Source organism: Corvus hawaiiensis, chromosome 5 (assembly GCF_020740725.1).
Source record: "Corvus hawaiiensis isolate bCorHaw1 chromosome 5, bCorHaw1.pri.cur, whole genome shotgun sequence".
Taxonomy (NCBI): domain Eukaryota; kingdom Metazoa; phylum Chordata; class Aves; order Passeriformes; family Corvidae; genus Corvus; species Corvus hawaiiensis.
In genome coordinates this window covers 27,859,853-27,877,779 of record NC_063217.1, presented here as the reverse complement: position 1 = coordinate 27,877,779, position 17,927 = coordinate 27,859,853, and the positions used below count along the sequence as shown (strand labels likewise).

The following is a 17,927-nucleotide window of genomic DNA, read 5'->3' as shown; positions in this document are numbered from 1 at the left end:
ATAGATGAGCTGCCTTCCTTCCTGAAAAAGATCCCTTCTAAAATATAAATTGGTTGAGCAGTTCAGCTGGCATTTTAACGTTGGATGGAACAACAGCTAATCCTGTAGTGTTCATCTGGCCCAAATGGTGCCCCTCATGCTCTTCTAATAAGGAGACGTCTACAGAACCATGTGTGGGTGCTGGGGTGTTTATTTTCAAATAGCCAGTGAAATCATGCTGTGGTTACTACATGTCAGAAACTGAAGAGTCACACTTTGGAAGTGTCCCTTCCAAGAACAGCTCCAGAAATCAGTTCCTTGCATCACTAACATTATATCTATTTTTTGAGTCAAGGCTAATCAAAAATGCACCCTCAGGAAGTGGTGAGAAGGTTTGAGTTTGCCATAAGGTAAAAGGCTCATGAAGTCCCATTGGACTTCTGGTAAAAACAGAAAGATTGTTTAGAAGATGTCATCAAATATTATTTCCCTAGCTTAAATGAATGTCCCTCTTTGTCTGAAAACAAAAAATTGTGTTACCTGTTATGTCACCATCTGTTGTGCATTGTTAAAAACCTGCTCTATTACATACCTCAAGGCACAATTCCTGGATGATGTAAGTCTTTGTCCTGACCTGTTGCTGCAGCCTAAGCTCTCAGTGATTGCAGCGAAGCTAAGATCAGGCCTAAAGTTCTCTATAACCTTTACACTGTAATTTAAAAAATTGTTTTGCATTGGTCACCACTGAATGCTGTGTCCTGTTTCCCTTTCTACAGGCAGAGTCACCCCAGAACAGCTCAGCTCATACATTCAGCTTTTCAGAAACAATCTCAAAGCTTTGGAGAACCACTGTGGTCTTCTACAGCTTGTGCTGGCCACGGTCCAGACTTTGAAACACCCTCTGACTTCCAAATGGGACAATTTCCTTGCCTTCGAGAGATTACTTCTGCAGGTACACATTATGCTTAATGTTTTGATTTTCCATTGCATTCTGTAGCTTGTATTTGTTTATGAAGAAGTGCACTGGGATGTCTTGCTAAAGAGCTGTTGCTTATTACCAAACAGGTAAAAGGAATGGGAACCTACATATTTATTCTTTTATAGCTGTGTCTAAGAAATTTTATAAACAAAAGAGTAGGCATTAAAGGTGAAGCGTATAAGTAATCTGAATTGGGTGACAGTTTTGCATTTATATGAAGTTTCAAGAAGATGTAACTTTTAGCATTGGCTAGGATTGTTGCTATTATTATTATTATTATTATTATTATGATGTAATTCTTGAAGTGCTGAATCAAATGCAGAGAGGAGTTTGTCACTATGTAAGTGTAAAACTTACGTAATTTGCTGACTAGATGAAAGCATAGTTGCAAATTCCATGCACCAAGAGAGTGAGGTTTCTCTTGTTCACGACTGTCATCTACCCTCAGTTTTTCCCACCACCACATTTTTTACGGCATCCTGTTTGTGACCACAGTATTATTTACATACCATTTTGTATCACATTTGGATTTCTCTCAGGAAATTAAGAGTTAGTGGTATATTGAACTCTATCCTACTAACCTTTGGAGGGGTATCAAACAAAGGAGGAGTTTTTGCTAAAAAACTAGAGAGCTAATTTCTGCTTAAGTTCACAGAAAGCTCAAAACTTTTCTTCCTGTAGTGTCTCTTCTGCCATTTTATTGTTTTAACCATCTTCTGAAACTGTAGCAAGAGGCATGTCTTCATGAGCAAACTCCTAATGAAGTTAGAGTCAGCCTTAAATGAGTGAAAACCAGATACTTCAGTAAAAATCAGTTGTCTCTGTCTAGGTGTCCAAAACAACCAACCAATTTGACTCTCCCCATGATCTCTGGCAGCAGGGTACAATCCCTGGTCCTTCAAGAAGAATATGCCCATACTTCATAGCTTTATAGTCAATGAATTTCTGCAAGATTTGGAGAGCAAAAAAATGCAAAACTTAGATAGCAAGCTCTTGTCTAAATTAATTTTCAAAACTATTCTCTCTTGGTAAGACTGAAATATTTTTGAACACCGTAGGCAACTTTCTTTCTCTATTTAAAAAACCAAAATACACCTCAGGTAAAAGAATTAATTCCAGCCATTCTTTAGTTTTTCTGGACTGTAGAAGATGGGACTGACAGCCCATAGTCCCCTTCTCTCTCCCCCAGTGAGTCATGTCACATAGCTCTTCTCAGAGGCTGGTTAAGTTCCATCTTAAAACCAGTTCAGCTTTAGAATCAAAATAAAGCTGCAAGCTCAGCGGTGTTTTCACAACAACAGCTGCCTATATAAAAGCCATGCAGTAAATCAGCAGGGAGTGGGAAAACAGAGGTAAGGAACAACCAAACTATATATTTCATAAAAAAGAAATGTTTAACAAGCAGTCTCATAATTGTAGGTGGCTTTGGATTATACCATCTGCCTTCCACCCATCATATTAAGGTAAACTGTGTTAGCCAAAGCAAACTTTCTAGGCTAACATTTGTAAGTGTTCCTTAAGCACATACTTATTTTCAGTAGTTCAAACAACAGTTATTTTGAATTACATAGATTCTATTTTGAAGACAAAATCTGACATGCAGTATCTGATTCTGAGCACGTGGCCTGTCTTTGAGCTGTTGACAGGGGTTTGTAGGCAGAGCAAAGTGTTGAGACCCCGAAGACATTAGAGATATTTTTATTTTAAAAAAATCAACCAGGACATTGCATTGTGAATGGTTGGTACATAGCACTAAATTAGTGCATAGTGGTACACTGCACTAAATTAGATGCTGTGATAGTTTATTTCAGCAGTACTACTGAGAAATTCTTTAGCATATTTGTTACGTTTCATATAGTTAAAATAATAACTCTTTAAGAATCCTCAGTAAAAAGTACTTGTTTCAACATGAAAGTAATATTGTTTCTACTGTATAATGGAACAACATGGAAGACAACTGTTTGTAAAAGATCTACTGGGACTAATGTTATTAGACTCCGACAATGCGGGAATTCTGGATTTTTTGCTGATGGATGCATGTCAGACTCTAGCTGATGCTAAAGGAGATAAAGCAGTAAAAACAGCTTATGTTAGAATCTCAGATTTCCCAAAAAAATAAATCTGCACAGTGTTGGAATTTCTGTCATTACTGGATCTCTCTGATGGCTCTCATGATTCTCTGCTTAGTCTACTTCATGCTTTTCAGAAAAAAACACATTGTTGATAAGAAACCTTTACTCTAACCGAATTACACTGAATAACCTTTTCTGGTTTTCTTTTTCTCTCTACTCCTTGATTTACCCTTTTCGGTTGCAAGCACTCAGTTCTAAAAATGGCCTGTTAGATGTCAAAATAGCCCACTTCTACTATTTTGTCATAACTAAAATCCCTACATTTTTCAGACCTATGTTGGCTCAATGAATTTTTTACATCTGCAGCAAGGAAGTTCGGTTTTGACTGAAGGTCTGCTAAAAGTGCAGCTTGCATACTTAACACAGTGTTGTTCTCTCCTTAACTGGGATGGATGAATAGTTTGAGAGTGAAATTAGATGTCAATGGAATCATGGCATTGACTCAAAGGAAAGAGGGTCACGATCTAAGAGTAATGCATCAAAATGATTCACCTTGCCCATCACAAGTTTTCTCTGTGTCCTGCTGCTCTACCTCTGCACATGATAGAGCTTTCACTACTGAGGAGTTTTAAATGCTGTGTGAATTGAAACAGTTTGTCCTCTTTACCAAGGAGATATCCTACCCCACTGTATTTTTCATCTCTTGAGATCCTCTTTCTATTTTTTCTAATTCTGACCATCCATAAAGCTGATAGATGGGAAAGGGAGCACAGACTAAATGCTGCATCACACAGCCTGTAACTCCCCAGTATTCCTCAAGTGACTGCCTTGTTTTCCTGCAAGTGAAGATTTAATATTTAGGGAGTAACAAAGTAAGAAAGAGTGTTGCCACTCCATACTTTTTAGCTATATTCCTGTTCTTCTAAAATTTGTGTCTTTAATGCAGGTTTATTAAACAGTATGGGCCCATGCAATATAAAAGCACAAGAGGAGCTCTCTCCAGAGTAAACATAATGTGACACTGTGAGAGAAAAAATACTTTTGCTGTTTCTAACATATACTACTCATATACTTACTGAGCAGGGATTTCTGCCTCCAAATTCAGCTTAAAAGTATCCAGCAGATAGTGTGAATGGGACCATAATGTGCCCCAAGAGAAAGTGCTGTTCCTCCTTGAATGGCACACTCTAGAATTGCTGAGGTTGGGTGCTACCTCTTAGAATTGGCTGAATACTTCTGGCATAACTTATTCTCAAGATTTAAGAGTAAAGCACTTGTCATACTGAATAGAACTCTATTTTATTAATAACCCCACCATTTAAATTCCAAGATTAGGGTTTTTTTCAGAGAGCTCTTCCCAAAAGAGGAAGCTGTGTTTCTTCTTTAGGATGAGGACATTCTCCTCTTTTTTAAGATGTCTGGGGTAAACTTCCTTCTAAAACTGCTAATATACCAGCATTGTTGTCTTAGAATAGCTGGATTGCCAAAAATAAGGATATCTGGAAGATTATTAAATTCGTTGTTATTATAATGTTGTAGAGGGAAATCTTGCTTCTTGAGATTTTTTTGTGCCACAAAGTTTTTGCACCTGCTGCCCAGCATTTCACAATTTCCCAGTAAATTAGAGAGCTTCAGCACTGACCTAAAAACCATGATGCCACCATTGGATCTCAGAACTGTTAAAGTTTTGTTTTGTGATTCTGATTAATGTCACATAATCTCAAGAGTAATTTGAATTAAATTCATAATAAATAATACTGTAAAAACCCACAAACCCAAAAAATTCACAAAATCAATCCATAACCAAGAATCATTAACATATTCACAGTTTCATCCTATAACTCAGTGGATATAATTACCTTTACGATGCCTATCAGACTAAAAATCCTTTCAGCTACCATAAAAAAGAGAGCACTCCAATATTTTAGCAAAAGTAACTGGAATTTTTAGTCACTCCTGGTAGTAATGTAAGTAGGTCAAATACTCTGGTGGTGGAAGCTGTGTACATACACTTAGATGGAGAGCTCTTGACAGTATAGTATTTTCATGTTTAAAATTCCAAGTACAAATTAGTACTAATTTGGTGCTGTAAAATTTGTCAGAATACAGTTTTTATTTTTGTCCTTGGTGTCTTGAGAAACAGAAAGTACAAACATGTTTTTAGGGAAACAGAGACTCAATGCCAGATGTCATTCCGATGTTTTTATTTTTCTTTTGGCAGAGAGTGGTTATGAGTTTAATCAATGACATCATTCTTTCTCTTACGAATATTTAAACTCAAAAAAAAAAAGGAAAAAGAAGTGAAAAATTTGCAATACTGCTGAGTATTTTATATTGTAGTTAGTGTTTCAGTAGCAAGATCTAATAGCTAGGGTGTTAGTAACCATGCCATCCCATGCTGTGATTCTCTACCATTTTTACAAATGCAGGGTACACAATTCATTACTTAATCAGGAGTGACATTATTATTTATTTGCACGTAGTAGGCTGGGCGTTCCTCACATATGCATGCCTGCACAGAATCCTTTGCCAATAAATTTGGAAACTCTTAAAACAGCTTACAAATTTTCCCTGCCTAGAACTCAATGTAGTTTTCAGACCTCTCAACTTTTCTACAGGATACAGTAGTTACTAGGTGACATTTATTGACTCTAAACTGGTATCAGCCAAGAGCTTAAGCATGGGCTTTGGTCTGCTGAAGCACGCAGTCTGATAGAAGGAAGAGAGAAAATAGAAAAGTTTTTGGAGTACTTCCTCTTGCTCTGCAAGAATAATTCGTAGGTCAGCTGTTGAGAGACCTTTATTTCTACATAGAATAGATTAAGATCACTGACATTCTGTGTTGTTATTATTTATATTGCTTATTCTATGTGTAATTTATAATTACATAGCTCAGCTTAGTGCAATAAATTTTCTTCTTGGTGGCCCACAATGTTGATCAATTAATCTTTTTAGAAGAGATATTGCAACAGTATTTGGAAAGAAGACCCATAGTGTTAGCTGCCCATAATTAGAGATTTTACATTTAAAAAAATAAATCTTGAAATTAGCTCAGTCACTTTTCAACATAAAGCTACATATGGAATGAATTGTCTTGGTGGGAGTCTTGCATGATACCATGGTGATTGCGAAGGTCATCCTCTGGAATCTGGTATCTTTTGGATGAGATTGCAGTTTGGACACTGATACACATTCTGTCTTACACAACTAAACAATGAAATGTAATTTGTTGATGAAGTGAAAATAGTCATATATCAATTACTTAAGCTTCCAAATTATTCACTGTTAGTTCTTATTTAGCCATCTGTTTGTTAGACTTGCTGCATTTACACTGGAGTCGTTTCCAGACCATCTAAACCCATTTGGATTCTTCCCTTATACATGCAATATTTTTAACTTCTTAAGTATTTATTCTACATAAAATTTATGCTAAACTTCATAGCCTTTCATAAAAACTGGTATATACCAGTCCTGAAGTAGTGTTGCTTCTTGACACCTGTCTCACGTGGTCTCAGTTCATTCATTTCTTTTGCTTGTTCAATGCCTCCTATGCTCATGATGCCTTGTTTTAACAGGAATTCAGGTGTGTTTATGTGGTTTTTATACCTTTCTATAAAGCAGAGCCCTAAACTGCTGGAGGCATCTTAGTACTACAGCAATACAAGTAAAACAGTGAACTAAGTTTGAGGAAGTGATGAGCTCTTTTGAGTGTGTTTGGTTTTGTACACCATCTGTGACACACCATAGAGAAGGAGCTTGTTGGTTACAATTCCTTTTCCATGGTTATGGACCATTTCCCAGGTTTGACATGCCAGGATTAAGGTATTCCAAGTAGTTTTGCTCAGAAAGAAAGATGTGTATGCGTGTATATATACATGTATAAATTATTTTATTCTATTTGTATATATAGAATTTTTCTAGTCAAAACAATTTCCTGTAAAGTAGAATGCTTTTGTCAGACTACTTCAAAAGTACAAAATAAAATACAGGTAGGGATTGTTTTAACATTAAATAAATGCTTTGAGAGTGAACAAAAGCTGACTTCATTAAAATTTTTTAATCTGTTGAAAGAAGGCTATTTCAAATTTTTCTAACTCTGGCTGACAAGGGGCTAAAATATTTTGAGTGTAGTTACCATATGACTTGTGAATTAAAAATATCTTTTGGTATTGTCAAAGAAACGTGTTTGCATTTGGTCTGAAAATTGCCAAGCATTGCCATTATGGCTCTCGTTTAAAACATAAAGATCTCCCTCCTTCACCCTGTGAAAGGGCTAATATTTTGTGTCCAGGCATAGGTTACCTAGAGCCTCTAAAATGAGCACTAAATGAAGAAATGGCTTTCTTAAGTGAACAAATGTCAACATATGTAAAACTTTTAAAGCTTTCTGGGAAGAGGCTAAACATACTAAGTCAATTGGAACTGTTAAATTATTGTTCTATGTACAAAACCAAAATACTTCTTGTAAAATGAAAGAATCCCAGTGTATAAATGACTGTAATAGGAGCTTTTCAGGGGGGAAAAGCAGGAAACCACTGTCACCCCCTCTACACACATGCACATTGTTTTGTCAGAAGTTTAAACAATCAATATCTTTTTCTTGCTATTTTCTTAGATACATGCTGTGATTACATGGCAGTTGATATCTGGTTAACCCATGCTGCAGAATGGCAGCACGATTCTCAGCTTCATATGGACGCTCACCACCAGTGAAACCCAGAGGCCTTCACCAGTCCCGGGAATCCCTGTGCAGAGCTATGGCTCTGCCTGCCACTTGCCATCCTTTCTCCTTTGTGACTTTTCTCCTTAACATGTAACATTAATATTGAGTTAATATTAACTGGGCCAAAAGGCAGGTGCCCACAATCCCTGCCAGTAGATGTAGAGGAGTTGTGAAGAGGCACAATATTAGCAACATTGAATGAGTCATCGTTTACTCTTACACTGATAATTGTGCTCCAAGAGGCAAAGCTTCTGTCATATGTATTCCCAGTAAGTGCTTGCTTTGCTCTACATGGTGCTCCAATTACAAGGGTTGCATATTACCTGATTTCCTTTAGATGCAGGATCTGGTTTCTGGTGTCCTCTTCTTAAGGAGATTGGTACCACCCTCACAAAAAAATGTGTCTTACTTCTTTCTGGTTTTACTTGCACAGGACAGGCTGAGTCATGCATGAAATGTGTTTTAAAAAGCACTTTTCCTAAAACATGGCAATTGTCTCCAACAGACTGGACAAATGTCATGGCTTATTAACCCACAGAAAAATGACGTATTATTTTGGATTCAACAAAGTGGAGGAGTCAAGCACTCTTGGCAGCAGCATCTTTTATATTGGAAGGCAGGGACTTGTAGGCAGTGCCTTTTTAGATGTGGCTTCTGTAGTCACAGGTAAGCAGTGCAAGAGTGCAGATTCCTTTAGTTCATCTTTTTGCCTCTTAACTACAGAAATCCCATTAGCAATGCCCATTCATCAGCCTCCTGATGGACAAGTTAATTGTCAAGGTTTTGCTGAGCACTGAATCAAGTGTGCTTTTGTGGTGTTAAGTCTCTGCTAATAAGATCATTAATTTGATGTTAATTGTGTGTTACTGGCAGGCAAAGTCATATGTGAATGGAGATGGGGAAGCAGACAGCTCCATTTGTATTCTAGCATTTTATTTTGTATCCACTTCGTTCATTATGCTACTCATGGTTCTTTGATAAAAATACTCATTTGGTGTAATTTTTTTAATACTTTCAGTCAAAATAGTTCACTCAGCTTGTCATAGGCTAGGTTAGAAAGGCAAGGGGTTTATTTTAAGATGATATGTAGGATTTCTTAGCTAATAATTCTAATTGGATTTTGCCCCTTTTTTAGAGCCAGACTATTTACCTTTGGATTTTTTCTGCTGTCACTAACTATACTGTAGTCTTTAAGGAAATGAGCATTGCCTTATTTTCTCAGCCCATGTGTCCTCCCTCCCAACAGATACTGTTGTAATAATAATGAAGCCAACACCACAAAGCACAGTGTATATTGAGAGCTTTATTCATAGGAACTGCTTATCATTGTGTTTCTTAGTTCAAAGGCAGTAATCACCTATCAAATCTCTTATCTGCAAACCAGTTTGATAGTGCCAGCACTGTATATCTGTGTTTGAGTGTGATTATACTAGTCTGTCAGTTTGGTTTTCCTTCCTTTGGAGGATACGTTTGATTATTTGCTACAGACTGGCAAAGAGAAAGCAGAGAAACAACACAGTTGAAAACTAGTGAAAACTTTACTGTGGGCAATATCCAAAATTAAGAGTGGGGCTGCCACATTGCATTTCCTCCATCTCCCCACCTTCATGAGTTATATTAACTTTCAACTGGCCCCCACGCTTCCTTGGATCAGATATTTCTGAGCACATGGTGCATGCACAGACATAGAGGTGCACATTACTTTCAGTAGAAAATAAACTATATTCTTAAATTTGATTTTGCTTATTTGATGGAAAACAAGGTGGTGTTAATTTTCTGAGCTTTCAGGCAAGCTGAGATTGGGGTGGTCTAGGACTTAACTTCTTTTCCTGACTTAAGATTTTGTCTTTTCGTGGTGAAATGGAGCTGGCAGTGTGTTGGAGAACTCAAAAAACTGTTGTTTTCAATGAAAACCCCATCCCCAAAGGAAGCTATACAAAAAGACACTACTACACAACAAGCTGATTGTGGCTCAGGCGAGCTATGGAGCCATGGTAGATTTTTGTTCATTATAAATTGTTGCATCATTGTAAGGAAGGCAGGCTCAGCTCTCCTTGTCTAGGTTAGAAAAGCAAGTCATGTTTGAAAGCAACATGCTGATTTGGCCAGCAAAATATTAGTGGAATTTTACCTCTGCAGTAGGTCATGAAGAATAGATTTTAAAATCAAATCTGGCTTGCCAGAGTTCTGCCTGTATAGTACTTATTGCCAGGCATCCTTTTGGAGTTGACCAGTTAGCTCTACTTAAAACAGAGTTGTTGTTCTAACTCTTCCCTCTTAGAGAGGCGTAGAACATTAGAATTTAATCAGAGGTTACTACTACATCTGCTGTCCCACATGTACGTATAACAGACAAATGACTCAACCTACTAGGTGTTTCCCACACGTTCCTGAGTTTTCTTGGGAAATGAAGAGAGATTTTCCTCTAGGGGTTATCTTTCTTTAGATTTTCTCTAGTTCACATTTCTTCAGCTAAATTACCTTACATTGCCATGAAGTTTCTCTAGGGACTCTCTCAGTCTAAAAAGATGCCTCTTCAGAAGTCTCCCCATTTCACTCTATGGCACCATATTTGAACAGAAGAACATTAAAGTTAGCATACCATAGACCTGAAAAAAGTGGATTTATGCTCAAATCTGCCTGCTGGCTGTGGTGTTCCTGGCTTGGCACGGAGCACTGTGAGGGCTGATACAAGACTGTAACAAGACTGCTTCATTCTCATTTGTATCCCACCTTCCCCTAAAAAGCAAAAGGAAATATTTGCTCCACACCTAGAAGTTGCCTACATTTCCTTATTTGATATGCTTCTGTAGCATTGTAGTCTCTGTGTTTACCCTTTTGTACATTTAATAAGAATGCTTTGTTAAATAAAAATGTGGTAGGGATAGGAGAAAAAATTAAATTTCCCTCTGGATGTCCCCCCTGCACCACCTCATCCCAGATTGTTTGCCTTTGTGTGCCTTTAAAACAAATAGCATATGATTCTGTGAGTGTTCCTGTAATTTAAAGTAGTCATGTTGCCTGCAGAAATGAAGGGTACTGTGCACACGTAAAACTTGGACGGTATTTTCTAATGTAATGCGACAGCCCATTTGTGCAGCTGTGTCTAATAAGGCATGAATACATTTAACTGCTGTTTATGTCCTCACACTGGTTGTTTGAAGTACAGAAATGCTGTACATTCACATTAGGCAATTCAGTATAGAAATCTAACTTGGACTGACTATTGATGGGAAGTATTTCATAATTTTGTAGCCGGTTAAAACATATGGTTGAAGTTACAATAAATAAATTACTTGGTCCATAAACCATTGCTATTCAGCACAACTGTCAGGTTGATGTAGGTTTATCCTTCAGGAAAATAAAATGTAGATAATGGATAAGTAATAAATGATAGTCTGAGTCTCTAGGGAAGGGAAAAGTTTCAAATTCTTTTTAACGAGGGCATTTGGAAGGGAAGAGGAAAAGGTAATGTGCCAGAGATGAGAAACTCTCCAAACATGACTTAATTCTATCCATTAGTTTTTCTTCTAGTATTTCTTCCCTACCCATCCTCAAGTCTAGGGGAAACGAAATAGCTGCTAAGCTGTAGGCAGCAAAGGATGCAGGCATGCTTCATAGGTGCGTCTGACTTGCCTTGCACAGTACAGTTGCCTTTTCTGAATGGAGCAGAAATGTTCTTCTCTGATAAAAAATAAGGTGCATTTTCTTTCAGTTTTTATAAAATATCTCTGACTTATCTGAATTTCTTAAGCCAGTATTCTGCAACACAGAAACAGAGATAGGACAGTTGAATTTCGGAAGATATAGATACTGTATTAAGATATCTGTAACTATTAATAGCTGTAGATATTAAATGTATCTGCTCAGAATATTGTTTTCCAGTAATAGTATCAGAATGTGGTTAACATAAAGGATCCCTGAGGAAGACTGTCATGGATCTCCAACTGCCTTTTTATTAATATATATTTTAATTATGGCTTTGGTGTCCCTGCTTACCAGGATCTCACTGGCATGATTTGTTTAAGTTCTGTTTGGTTTTAAAAGTATATGTTTTAAAATAATTCGTTCATGTTTTAACAGATATGGTTATGAAAAAACTCTGCAAGTCTCTGCCTACATCATAAACAAAGAATATTTAAAGAAATATTTAAAAAGCTAAAGAACTACTTAAAGTTCATTATCTCTAATGGACAGTAGCCTAATTCTTCTGATTGTAACTATATGATACACAGGAATAAATTTCCAAATATATGTTCTTGTAACAAAAAAAAAAAAAAAAAAAAAAAAAAAAGGTGAAAAGCAAAAAGCTCTCTTAGCTTTCTTACTTAATTTGATTATCATGCCTCCCTCTGTGTAGGTTTTTCCCCAGACTGTAGGTATATTTTCTGACCAGGTTATTTAATTTCTGTCACTCCACAAAAAAATACTCAATGCTCAAGGAGTCAGTACACAACATTCAAGTACTCTGAATTCTACAGTAGTTCTGGAGAGCTTTACAACAACTCAATTAGTACCTTCTGTGTCCTCTTACGTGCTGTTCCTCCAAGCTTGTCTTGGTGAGACCTTGGCTTTTGCCACAGTTGTTGGAAATTTGTGCTTTTTCTCTGTACCATGGAAGGAAAGGCTGTTTGAGAAGCTACCTACTGTAGGAGAGAAATGGTTCACAATATCTTCTCATTGCATCTGCAGAGGTGGCAGCAGGTGCTCAAGGACATATGGTGCTGCTGCTTCAAGAGAGTGTCACTCACTGGCATGGGCCAAGTTTGGCTTTGTCTACATGCTGGTTTAGTTTCATCTGCTTGTTCACTGCAGAGAAGAGGTTGAATATACTGAAGATATATGTGCTCATCTCTAATTCGTCGGGGTCTGACAGCAACCATTGGGAATGAATTTATAGGTTGGAAAGCCACCATGTGTTTTAGGGGACATAATAGCTGGGAAGTCTGTTAACAGGTTGCAAAAATTCAATGTTTTGCTTTGGGTTCTGATAGCATTGTTTTTGAGCTACATGGAATGAAATTTTTTCTCTGTATTAATTCACCCATGTAAGACTGTTGGTTTGAACTTCAAACGTCAGCATCTGCAAATGGTTTTGTTGCCTCTGTGAAATTAATTGTTTCCTAGCCTATCACTGTGTGCATATGTGTTTTATCCATAGCCTGAGCAAGATCTCCTTTAGAAGTGATCACTAGCAGAAAATGAATTGTTTCTTTACTATCTGATGGGTAGACTTACAGGAGTAAAGATAAGCATGGAGTGGTGTACCTCTTCTAATTATGTTTCCCTTCTGTAAGTTAAAAGAGGAGACACACTTTTAAGACATCACTAAACCACTCTTGCCTGGCACTAGTTTTCTTGTCCTTTTCCTGCATGTGTTGTTCATAGGAGTTTTATTTTCATAAAATACATAGAGGCAGAGGATAACTTTAAATCTCTTAACTCTTACTGGTTTTCAGTAGATAATGGCACAGGAATGGAATTCCTTTGCATAAAAATACAAAAGCTAGATGCTGTCTCACACAGGGAGAAACATATTTCAAGCAGATGGGCTCTCAAATAATGATGGAAACAGCAACTCATGGATGACCAGGTGCCCAGTTTTTCTGTCCTGAAGAACTAAAAATAATTTACATATTTTTGTTTTTGAAACATTTGCATGTCATCTTGGTGTGATTACTGGCACATGTTGTATTGATTCAACTTTATTGTCACATTATTCTCTCACACTCAAGGGCCACATGTGCTCCACATCTGGTGAACATTGAAAGACCTTTTGAAAAAACATCACCATGTTTTTGTTCTTAGAAATGCTTATGACAAATATCACGGTCTTGCAGCTGCTTCTGCTATTGGTTGCAAACAGGATGCGCTAGGCTGTGCCTACTGTCCAGTTACGAAACCATCAATGATAACATAATACATTTCCTGTTAACTGAAGTGATTAACTGCTTGACTTGGTCCTTGTTCTTTGCACTAGAATGACTGATAATAATGAACTTTTTTATAGTTATTAGTGCTAAAATGTAATCTTGCTTTTTAGGGCAGCATGCTTTAAAAACCGCTAGCGTAGTATTCAATGTCAAAAGTCTCCAAGAAACTGCTACTTAAAATATTCTGGAAAATGTTGAATGTTTTCCAACAGATCTTCCAGTGCTGTTCTGGTTTGGTACATTGCTCAGTGCATTTTATAGTGTGACTGCATGAGTATTTACCATGCTTCATGACAATGATGTTGCATTTATTGTGAACATCCGATGGTGTGAAGTACGCTCATTGTGAACACCATCTGTTTAGAATATACATTTCCCCGTACCAAACCAGTTGCATGCAAAGAAGCTTGCAGTGTGCTTTTCACACATTATTTATTATGTAGGGCAAAGTTAGACATTGTGATTAGCATCTTCTTACATTTCACCCTTAGGTGCATATTACATAAAATCTCATTTGGAGATACCTAAACCCAAACTCAAACCTGAAGCTTATTTAGTTGGGCTTAGTATGAAGGAAAAAATATTCTCCTGACTCAATAATGAACTTCATTTCTCTTTTGGGACTTGACTTCTGACACAGAGAGAAGGCCAAAATAAAACCCAGACTGAGTGAGGGCCCCGACTTAAACCTGCTTTTAATTAAGCCTTGTAAAGAAGCTTTTCTGCTAAACTCTCAGGTTGAAGAGTTCATGCAAAAAAACCTTCTTGTGGCTTATGAACAGCCAAAGTGGGGACATTCAAACATACATTTCTAAATAGTTTAACCCAGAAAAAATGCAAGTGAGAAAGTCCATATCATTTATTTAATGCAGTTTTTATCAAATCACTCATTCTCCTAGTTATTTTCTTTTTTCATTATTCTATGTGTTTCAGTTAAAATTTAATGCTTCTACAAGATGTTCTGATATTAACAAACGTGAAAACGAAATTGTTTTGGTTTCCTTTTTTCCTAATTGCACATAAATCTGACCCAGTTCAGCTGGACACAGTTACAGGGCGTCAGACATGTAATACACATTTCAAATCAGAATCCTTGTGCCAAGGCAAAGGTCAAAGTAATTTTCTTGTTTGTTTGTTTTTAAAGGGATTAAATAAATGTAGTTTTACCACAAGGAAGATGACAGTGTCCATTGCTCAATTATGGCTTTGAAGTCCACGTTTAAATGGGAGAAGACAATCCTGTCTGGATCAGTGGCAGGGATAATTTCAGAAGTAAAGGTTGTGTGTTTCCTGTGCAAAATGATGCTCTTTGTGCAAGATGTCTGCTAGATCACTTGCACTATCAACCCCAGACAAGAGCTTATACCACATTAAAATAAAGCTGTGGCTTCAGTGACAGGCTGTAAACAAAAGGGGTGGGATACAGTTAATGGCAGGAGTGCACTGCTAAAGAAAAATAAATAATTCCCTTTTACTTGCAATTGGCAATTGCCCAAATGCTGAAACATCATCAATCATCCTTGATGACGAGATGAGATCATAAACTGAATGAGGGAAAATAAACTTGAATTTAACTTAAATTGTGATTGGCACAGTAAAAATTAACTTTCACCCTAAAAAATGTTTTCTTCTTCCAAAACATTTCTAATTGCTGCCCTTCCCAACTTGTCCCCACCCATTGCAGAACTTCCAAGTGCTCCTCACTGTTGGTAATGTCATCCTTCCATGTCTGTTTCAGGATGTGCTTTTAGGTTTTTTATTGAGAAGCAAGCTGCTTCTGCATTTCTTCCAAAAAAAATCTTCAGTGTAGTCTTCATATAAATACTGAACATCATGTTATTCATAACCTCATAATTCACCAGTCTAGCAGCTGAATAATGTAGCAGGCATAGAAGACTGAGAAGCAAAGGATGTTACACAGACCAGGAGAGCCATTCTGACAAAAATCTGTTGGGGAAAAACTTCCTGAGAAAAAAACATAGTTTCTTTTTCACTTCTTCACACATCTACAGTTTATTATGAACAAAATACACACTCCAGGGAACATTTATGTAGTGTCAGGAAAATTGACTTGATATTTTAATTTTTACAGCTGTTTGTGTTTTGCACCATGATTTTAAAAAAATTGCCTATATCGTATGCCTGGGGAGAGTTGTTTGTTCTTCACGAGTGGATAGCTTTAAATATGAAAGTTAAGTTCTGGAAAGTTTGAGACTTGGTAGAAATAATAGTAAAATTCCACCAGTAGTATTGATGCCTTTTCCTGGTCTTAAAATCAAGAGGCATACACGGTTAGAAGGGGAAAAGGGATTTTACCTTGGTATTTATTTTAAGGATCCTTAGGTGTACAGGTCTAGGTCGTATGCATCGAGATGCACCCTGCCGAATCTATCTCTGTGTCTGTGTCTTTCTTCTCCTGTTCCCCCCAACATTGGGTATAACATTATAGGTCTTACTAATTAGCATATCTATCAAAGATTCCCCAATGAGAGGCTCAAGTGAGCCCCCCCTCCCCAAGGAACCTTCCCCTGGATGGTTCTATCTTGGTTTACAGAATATGTTCTGGAGAGGACCTTGGGGTCTGGGGCACACTGATCCCTAGCTACGAAGCTTCTAAAATGTTTAGTCTCTTAGCTTAACAAACAAGTCCAAGAATGTAGGCAAAAAGCACTAGGAATACAGAAGCTGTAAAAAGGTATAACAGGGGTATAAAAGAAAAGGCAAAAATCTTCATGGCATCAGTATGAAGTCCTGACATTGTGAAGTCAGCTTTGAAGCTGGCAAACAACAACATTATTTAAAAGATAAAGCAGCATATTACAAATATTGCAGTCAGGCAATGATCATTACTGATTATTTGAAAAACATCAGATGTGACTGGAAGAATCAGTTTGACACTGATTTTGATAAGCAATAAGCAAGGAAATGTTGTAGTTTTAGACCATTGGTTTAAAGGCAGTGTTACATCCTAGCGGTTCATGGCACATACCAAGTAAGTTGAGGATATCAGTCTCATTCTTAGGGGTCTAATTGATGTCAAATTGGCAGAGATTGAGTGGTACAGGAGCTCAGGCTACCCCCTAACCTCCTGAGCTTTTGCATACTTATGTTATCAGTTGTGTAGATAACGGCATTTGCTTCACAGTGCTGTCAATGTGGTCTTTGCTCTAAGATGAAAATATTGAATTTAATTAGTAGCATGGGCTTGGGTTCAGGCATCCCCTGTGATACTAGATGTGTAAAGTGAACCTCTGATGGTAATTAGTGTGTATTACTGATGAGTGTTGGGAACAAACTATGTGAGCGATCTTTTCGATAGACACGCTGAGAGGTTGGTTTTTCCCCCTTAATTAAAAAAAAAAAAAAAAGGCATAAATGCTGACTTATAATTGCTCTGATTATTCTGTGTTAAAATGGTGGATCAGTCATGCTGTTTGTTTATTTGCATAGTAAGATTTGGAGGGAAATCTGTTCTAGACTGAGTTAAATTTCTGCCAGCATATGACGATGCCACATTATTTTATGTGGAGAGAGCTGTAAGTTGAGAACTTGTGATTTTGGAGGAATGTCTTTCGGAGGATCACTGCTCATTGCAGCTTAGAGGGATGCAGCCAAAATAGTATTTTAACATTTTTTCCCCTGTTATACGTGTCAGGTTTTTTGTCTGTGTTGGCAGGAGGCTCAGTTTGTGGATAGATGTTTATTCTTTTGTACATGATCATGTTCATGTAATCGTTCTTGCCAGAAAGTGGGAACAGAAGTACCAAAGGTTTTGAGACACACAGCGCAGCTTGGTGGACATGGAGGATTTAACAGTAGTCGGTAGGGCTGTCCCAGTGGCCAGTGTAGGGGCATTTGGATGTGAAAACTGTGGGCTTTGTGGGAGCGCTGTACTGTTGTCAGGAGAGGGAAATGTGGCTGCCATGCACCAGGGCCACATGACCCTTCAAAGGCCACAGTCTTTTGAAAGGGCCAATAGTAAAGGTTAATTGCAACACATTGTTCTGGAGTATTTTGTTTAAAATTTGCTTTACTGAAGTTACCACATATGTTCCTTGAGTGGTTCGATACAGAGATTTAATAACCTTGTCTTCTAAATTCTTGGTATATATAGATGAGATAGGTGGCTAGTGGAACGTGTGACCTCGTTCAAGACTGAGAACTGATGGAGTGGTTCTTTATGTCTAATTCTCAGTTATTTTGCAGTTGGCTCGGAGTTTGCTAGCCTGTGCTGAAAAGAA

General features: G+C 37.4%; 1 protein-coding gene across 1 annotated transcript in view; it reads left to right on the top strand.

The window, feature by feature from the left end:
- The window catches only part of SCFD2 (sec1 family domain containing 2), a 205,240-nt gene that overhangs the window by 60,203 nt on the left and 127,110 nt on the right, over positions 1-17,927 (top strand). Inside the window, exon 4 of the mRNA XM_048304627.1 lies at positions 756-931. Within this exon, the coding sequence (XP_048160584.1) occupies positions 756-931 (176 nt within the window). The remainder of the gene's footprint in view (positions 1-755; positions 932-17,927) is intronic.